The following is an 8476-nucleotide window of genomic DNA, read 5'->3' on the forward strand; positions in this document are numbered from 1 at the left end:
AACTTTTAAAATGCAAAATTTTAGATTTCTTCAGTAATAATCTTTTAATGATGGGAAATCATCATTAACAAATTGAAGCTCTCCTTTGCTTATAGTTTTATTGCATACTGGTCACTGTGCCAAAATGTTACTTACATAGAAGTTTCTTAGGTTCATCTTGGACTTTAAGATAAGTGTATTACCAGTTACTGAACTCCAAATGATCCTTGAAAAATAAAAAAATAAAAATTCAAGTGTTCTGGATTCTGAAATAAAGACTGATATATATGCCTTTTAGAGTAGATACACATCTTACTGTCATCTTGCTGTGTTAATGCAGATTCTTCTTTCATAATACAATGATTTGTAGACTAATATGAATATGTTATTAGACCATTGTCTTATGATTATTATGAGAATCAGGATGTGTGATCTTGAGGATTTTTGGTTTAGTTCCTTTGCTATTATTTACACATATTGTTCAGAGAAATTCTAGCTCTCTCTTGTACATAGAGCAGTGGTTCTTAAATTGTGATCTGTGAATCTCTGGAGGTCCCTGAAGACTTCAAGGGAATTCCTGAGATAAAAACTTTATAATAGGGGCATCTGGGTGGCTCATTCCGATAAGCCTCTGCCTTCAGCTCAGGTCATGATCTCGGTATCCTGCGACTGAGACCTTCTTTCTTCTCTGAGCTCCCTGCTCAGCAATGATTCTGCTTCTCCCTCTGCCCTTCTCCCCCCCGCCCCCTGACTCATGTGCGCGTGCTCTCTCTCAAATGAATAAATAACTCCCTCTGCAAAACTGTTCATAATAATGTTAAAATCTTATTTCTGTTTTTTTTTTTTTTTTTTTTTTTTTTTTCCTGAGTTGATATTTGCACTGATGGTGCAAAAGCTGTGGGGTAAATTCCTGTTTCCTTAGTATGAATCAAGGCAGTGGTGCTACTCTTAAAGTAATCATTGTTTCTTTCTTGCCATCTTCTCAGAGTAAAAAACAAAGAAAGAATAATAAAATGCCAGTTTCATGAAATAGTAAAACGGTTCATTTTATTAAATCTTGACCCTTGAATGCATGTCTTTTTTGTATTGTGTGTTATGAGATGAGAAGTATACGTAAAGCACTGAGTCTGCATGCTGAACCAAGATGCTGGTCTCAAAGAAAAGCATTCAAGTGGTTAAGTAGCTGGCTAAACTGGCCATTTTTTTCATGGAAGACAATTCTGACTTGAAGAATGACTGACAAATTATGTTGTGCAGACTCTTTGGCAGCCATTCTCTTCAAAAGGAACAAGATGGGGCACCTGGGTGGTTCAGTGGGTTGGGCCTCTGCCTTCGGCTCAGGTCATGATCTCAGGTCCTGGGATCGAGCCCTACATTGGGCTCTGCATAGCAGCAGCCTGCTTACTCCTCTCTCTCTCTCTGCCTACCTCTCTGCCTACTTGTGATCTCTGTCAAATAAATAAATAAAATCTTTTTAAAAATAAATAAAAAATAAAAATGAAAGGAATAAGATGAGTCCATCATTTCAGGGAAACAACTGATAGTGTTTATTGCCAGTGACATTCAAGTTACATTGATAATTTTGTAAGACATTTATCAGTCACCATAAGCTTGACAGCTTTCCAACACTACACTTATATAATAAGATTGGTGGTGATGTTAATAAATGTGATTTTTTTTTGATATAGTAAAAATGAAACATCTCAACTTTTGGAATTGCTATATAACTCAGTGATCTAATATTATTCAAAAGACCAGTGTAATATGTTAAAAATCCTGCATGGCTAAAAGAGTCATTCAAATAGCAATATAGACAAGTGGATTTTAACATAACAGTGTGAACCGCTCAATTCTGTGGCGAGCAATTTTGGTATAATATCAAAGAAGAAAATTGACAGCTGAAAAGCCTATTAAAACTACTCTTCCCTCTTCCAACTGTGTATCTTTATGAGGGTGAGCTTTTTGTATACTTGTAATAGATTGAGCAGAGGCGGAAAAAAAAAAAAAACAGCTATCTTCGATAAAACCAGACTTTATTTTTTTAAAAGATTTTGTTTATTTTCTTGACACAGAGGGAGGGAGAGCATAAGCAGGAGGAGCAGGAAAGGAAGAAGCAGGCTCCCCGCCGAGCAAGGTGCCCGATGCAGGGCTCAATCCCAGGACCCTGGGACCATGACCCGAGCCCAAGGCAGATGCCTAACCAGCTGAGCTACCCAGGTGGCCCTAAAGCCAGACTTTAAGGATCTTTGCAAAATTGAAAATAAGTCATAATTTTTTTTAGCTCTCTCAGAAATTCTAATTACTAATATGGTAAACATCATTAACTCACACAACATTAATAAACCACATAAACAAAACTCTTTGGAATCCACAGTACTAACTAAGAATGTGAGGCCATCTTGAAAACCAAAGATGAGAATTTCTGGCATAGAGTTATATAGTGAACTGATGAACTAATGTTTTTGTGGTAAACCTGGATTTTATTAATTATCTACACGTAGACAGCAATAGCAGTTGTGTTCTCCCCATACATTTTGAACACAACTATTGTGGCAGTATGTCAAAACTGTACACTCTTGGGCTGCATTCCTTACGATTTCATCGTCCTTCAGCCTTTCTGCTATTTTCTGTCTGGATCAGAAGGCTTCTTCCTTTCTTTTTTTTTTTTTTTTTTTGCAGCTGAGGCTAAAAGACTTCTCTGTCACCTGTGTAAACTACAGACCACTTAAAATATGACTCATATAACCACAATGTATGCTTTTATGATTTGTTACTATTAATGGACTCAAATCACAAAAAATGTATCCATTGGTTACTGTTCAGTAAGTGTCCATACTTCATAGCTCACTAAATAGATGACATAATCAATTCTAATCTATTTGTAAGCCCAGTGTCTATTTTTTAGATTAACCAAAATTTGTTTTAGATTGTATCTGGACATTGTCTTGCCAGCAACTCTGATTTTTAGCAATAAGCTAGTCTTTGCCTCAGTGCACTGCAGTTAAATAATCTGAAAGCAAAATGTAAAAGAAACATGTAGTTGGTTATTATATATTTGTGTAAGTAGAACTTAACTGAATTTTATAATTTTGTATATTCGAAGTTTCATGGAAACTCTGATAGGAAATTACATATAATTTTTTGATAGGTCCAACAGAGAATATGAAAAAATATGTACAGTGTTTGCTATCTGCCAGAAGAAGGAAGAATCCCTTTGTCAGAAATTACTAACTTGATTAATTTAGGGTCCCATTATTTGCCTCATTACTATTAATAATTATAGTGGGCATTCCTTTGTCTTTGCTCAATAAAGCTACAAGATTTTTTTTTGGACTAGAAAGTATCTGCTTTTTTTTCTCCTTCCTTCAGGGTTTAATAAGAAGGCAGTAGCTGATGGACATGAAAATGGAGACCTAGGAACTTCAAGTGAAACTCCCGTAGAAGACAGTGCTTCTAAACTAGATGATCTGCACAGTCTGTATCACAAAAAATCATACTAAATTGACTGTATCTCCGGACAAGATTGTTGATCAGACTCTTCTGAGTTTGGGGCACTAGGGAAGCAGTGACAAAGACTATACAAGATCAAGGGAGGCTTGTAGCCTAAATGACAGGCGGGTACCTCAGGGCTTCATGTGAACAATTCTAAATGCGTAAAACTCTCGGTTTTCTGTGGTATACCATAATTAGCTATTGCATGTAAAGCGACTTTGATTTTCTTAAAATTGTAAAGCACCAAAGCATGTTTCCCAAAGGGATATTACTAGGCTCTTAAGTACCAAATGAAGCACTACTGTTTTATTTGGCTCCTTTTCCATTTAGTAGAAGGACCGTGCTAACCAGAATTTTATAAGAAATAGCCTTTAAATACAAGAGAATAAATGAATTCATTTATTATATATTCCAGAATGTTAAGTGTGGTATTTCAGAGACAGAACTTAACTCAATGAATCGCAGAAATGTAAGCTTGACTTAATTTTTTTTTAATTAAAAGAATGGTTTTAGTTTTTTAATTTAATTTATTGTGCATCCTGATACCTAAATCAGTTCTTAATGATCATTTATTGTAATGAGTTTGCCTTTCAGCTTTATTCAATGCAGTACAAAATAGTTTTCTTTAAGCAATCCTTTATCAATCAATGCTGCACTAGAAATACTTTCTCAAAAGTTATTGTACGTTGTACTTTCCTGGTTTTTGAAAGAAATGCAGATGAGTGTAAAATATCTGTCCTCAATTATGTTATCTGTGTGCATGGTATTGGAGCATTACATTATTAATGTTTGGACTCCAATGGTTTTTTTTTTTCTGGGATCCACAAAAGACAGTTTTATACATTTTGAGTTGTTCATAAAGTTTGTCTTGTGATAGTCTTGGTACTTAACGATACATTCTCCTGGCAGTAAAAACTTAGATTTGTCAGTGAAATTACATTGCGTCTACACAGCAGTTTTCTCTCAAAGTAACTTATTTGCCAATCATTTAAAAAGCCGAGGACGTTTTGATACAGTAATTGTTCGGGTTGGCTTTTCATCTCAGTGTTTGCTTGATGAAAGTGCTGTCATTCACAAACTACAGATCTGTTAATTATCTTATCCTGGGATTAAGCCCTGGAGGGAGCCTGCTTTTACTGCTTTGCAGGCTACTGTACCCTGCTGGGCAAAGTGAAAACATTGCATTTAAAGAGGTGATAGTTTTGCCAATATCACTGATTTTTTTAAAGGATATACATTTAAGGGGATATTAAGTGGGGGACAAGCCTACAAAGGCTTTTAGAGTATTACCAGTATCTTCATGTCTAATATTCAGATGTTATGTGATATATATAACACTTTTTTGTTGTTTATCCTAGATGCACTATATATTTGTTCATAGGTAAATCTGTACAATGTATATACTTTCTTTGGTGGTTTTGCTATTTATAAATTTTATGTTTTAACTGTTGCTCATTTATGGTTTGTTTTGGGTGGTTCTGTTCATCTGTATATCACCATGTTAGTTTTTAATAGAAATGCACTTCATAGTGTATATTGTTACTGATATTAAATACATTGTTAGAGTAACGTTGCCTCCCAGCAAAAGCTAGTATTTAATTGTACAACCAAATAAGCAAGCTCCATGTTATTGTTTGCTCCTGACAGGCTAGGCCTCTTACAAGAAAAAAGAATTTTTTATGCATTCCCCCTACACCAAACACATACCCCAGGCATGACATGAGAACTGCAAGCTGGAGTTGAGCCCGTTTATTCATTTAGCCAAAAAAATTTCCATTGCAGTGTCTCTGAAAACACTTCTGTTGTGACTTGAAACCATGTTCTTGTTTTTTTAAAGCGCAGCCTGGGACGGGAAGACCATGGCAGTTTTCATTTTTGTTTTTTCAGAGAATATCCTGAATCTGCTAGACAGAATCCTTAGGAGATACTAGCCAGACCTTTTTGATTTTCGAGAACAATCTAAAAGCCCATTAAGAGTATTTTAAGAGCCTTGAATTAGCATTTCTGTGGCGACGCTGTGTAACATGGATCACGTGGGATGGTTATGACATAAACTCCTTTCAAGGGCTGAAGAGCAGAAGGAAGAATTTCCCAGGTAGTTTAAGATTGCCGAAGTCAGTTCCATTTTTATTCCTGCTTCACCCTGGTTTGCAAAGTCTGTATGAGAACCCCGTTGCTCAGATGCTACTGTGAGCTTCCTGGCAGGTGTTGAGAAAGTACCCAGTTAGAAGTTCATTTTAGAATGGCCTCTAGGGGATGAGCTAAGGATTACAGATGGAATGAGAAGCAGTTTTTATATTTTCACATTTATAGGGAAGAAATTCCCAACACTCAAGTCTCTCAGACAAAGTCAAACAAACAGCAAAGAAGAGAACTGTTGCAAAGCCATCACAGTTAAAAAGGTAAAAGAAAAATCTGCAAGTACACAACAGAAGAGCTGAGGGAAAATGTTCAACAATGTGAGGGTTTTGTGTATGTGTGTATATTTACATTTTAGCCTCTAAAATTCTCTTCTGCAGTATCTGTTAGGAGTCTGATGGAGCAACAATATTTGGGTTTATGAGGCTTGTTAAAACAGGTTTAAGAGAAATGAAAGGTTGTGAATCTTGGTAATTATAACTCAACAGCTGTCAAAAGGTAACACGGCTTGTGCTTGGTGCTGGTTTTACTCCCCACACAGTGGACTTACTTTGTTTTCATGTTAAGAAACAAAATGCATTGATTCATGTGTAAGTCACACATTATCTGATATCTTTATTATGTATTCCACCGTTCTACTTACTCAGTCTTCCACATAGGGTTGGCCTCAAATCTATAGGATTTACGACAAATATATTATATCTAGTTAAGTTGAGTTTAATATTTTTTTATTAGCCTGTAAATAAAGATGGCATCTTCTACATTAAAATGGTATTGAGCTCATTTTCTTTCTTTCTTTCTTTTTTTTTTTAAGATTATACTTATTTGAAAGAGATAGTGAGAGAGAGGGAACAAAAGCGGGGGGAGTGGGAGAGGGAGAAGCAGACTCCCACTGAGCAAGGAACCCAATGCGGAACTCGATCCCAGGACCCTGGGATCATGACCCGAGCCAAAGGCAGATACTTAACAACTGAGCCACCCAGGCGCCCCTGTATTGATCTCATTTTTTAAAAAAATAAACATTTTAAGTTTCCCATTAAATATTTTGGTTTATTTCTGGTAGCCCCTATCATTTGTACTAACAGGCCATCACATCCATGAAAAGGCTGAAACCTAATTACTATAGTTGAACAATTTTTTTTTTTTTGGTAGAAATTAACTGTGTGATCATAGGAACTGTTTACTCTGGGTCAGTTAAAAACATGGTGGTTGGAAGGAGCTTCAGCAACTGTTTGGCCAGTGTTTTGTTAGAACTTAGCAGACTAGTCTCCTTGGGTTAGTTTTGTGTTACAGATTTTGATATCCGTGTTCTCTAAGAGGATAACTGAAGCAAATTAAAAAACATCCTGTTAGATACCATGTAAGAAGACATTCTTCCATTTTATCATCTGAGCCCATATAGTTGAGAAGTTTCCAAAATAGGTGTAAAATAATTTTTAGAAACATATGTAAACATTATTCTGTTTCATTGCTTCAGAAGTTTTACATATGGTCACTTACGTCAAAGGACTAGGTGTAACATGCGTAGGAATGCCTTTGCTTTGTTAGGGTATTTGAGGTCAATCAAGATAAAGTTACAAATGATATTTTACTCTTAGTATTGATGAATACAAATCACATTTCAGAAAATTACTTGAGTTACCAACATTCAGAAATACTTTTGTCATTGATTATCCTTGATTTAGACCTCATACAATATGCTGTCTGTATGGCAGCTTAAGCTCCCAGCCCACCAAGCAGTTTGGAAAAGCCTTTTCCCCAGAATTCATTTGCGTGGGTGTTGTTCAGTCTATGAAATGTAAAAGATTATTTACATTTTGGGTGTGTGTGTGTGTGTGTGTGTGCGTGTTTTACATTTTCGTTTTTAATCAGTGTTCTAGTTTAGGTGGTTTTGTATCTTTTTTAACTAAAAGTATTGCAAGTTACGTAGTGCTGTTGGTGCTAAATATTTGTTTGATACTGAATCTTTTTCAGATGTATATTGAGCACTGGAGCCCCTGTGGTGGTGGCCAGGAGAATGCTCTCCCAGATCTCCAGCAGGAGGAGCACACTGACTCCGGGCTCCCCCAGCTGCTGCACTCTGAAATCTATCCCAGCTTCTCCAGCCGCTCCCCGCAGGGACTGATTATGACGGGAGTACTATGACCCCTTGCCTTGGGCTTGAGGACTTCCTGACGGTCTGGCCAGACTCCCACAGGATTATGTTCTGATCTGAGTGGCTTCCTCCCCACCTTCCCTCCTTTATTTAGCTGAGCTCATACCTGCATCGGGGTCTGGGTGCTTCTGGCTTCCCACTAAACCCAGCTTCCTCTCTATTTCCTCACCAGCATTGCTCTCAATAAATCTGTTATGCAGCAGATCCCTTCTTGGTCTTGGTGTCTGCTTCTTGGAAGACCCAGGCTAACACAAGTGGACCAGGAGATGTGAGGAGATAGGTTAATAGATGAGGAACTGGCTTATCTCCCATTCAGAGGCTGAAGAGGATGATCTGATCGGTTAAGTGAGTGGCATGAAGTCATGGCTCAGTTTACTAAATATTTCATAGATGGTGTGCCTGAACTGTGGCCCTTAGAAAGGCCTACCTGCAAAGTTCACTTGTGGCTAGTAATGTAGCAGTTTGGAGTTTAGGAGTATGCCGCCCCTCCCATTCCCTTACTGATAAGAGTGGTTTATTGTGCCTCCTGAAGCCTTTGTACAAACAGTAAGAATTATGTTGGAACACACCTGCCTTCCTTCTGGGAATGTGGAATTTTGATACATGCTAGGCAGGGAGTGCCTCCATGACTGTACCCAGTAAAAACCCTGGACTCCAGGCTTGCCCAGGGTCAGGCAGGCTTCCTGGTGGACAGTATTTTTATGTTACACA

The 8476-nt window shown here is 37.2% G+C and overlaps 1 protein-coding gene across 4 annotated transcripts in view; it reads left to right on the top strand.

Moving 5' to 3' along the window:
* GOPC (golgi associated PDZ and coiled-coil motif containing) overlaps positions 1-7969 on the top strand; it is a 41578-nt gene extending 33609 nt beyond the window's left edge. For 2 of the 4 annotated variants that reach the window (XM_082729433.1, XM_082729434.1), the window contains one exon: positions 7585-7969. In XM_082729433.1, coding sequence (XP_082585559.1) covers positions 7585-7595 — 11 coding nt within the window. In that variant the 3' untranslated portion in view covers positions 7596-7969. Of the gene's footprint in view, positions 1-3348; positions 6380-7584 lie in introns of those variants that run through there. The other 2 variants (XM_082729431.1, XM_082729432.1) reach the window with 1 other exon arrangement.
* The last annotated feature ends 507 nt before the right edge of the window (positions 7970-8476 follow it).

The sequence above is a fragment of the Mustela nivalis genome (assembly GCF_964662115.1).
Source record: "Mustela nivalis genome assembly, chromosome: 5".
NCBI lineage: Eukaryota > Metazoa > Chordata > Mammalia > Carnivora > Mustelidae > Mustela > Mustela nivalis.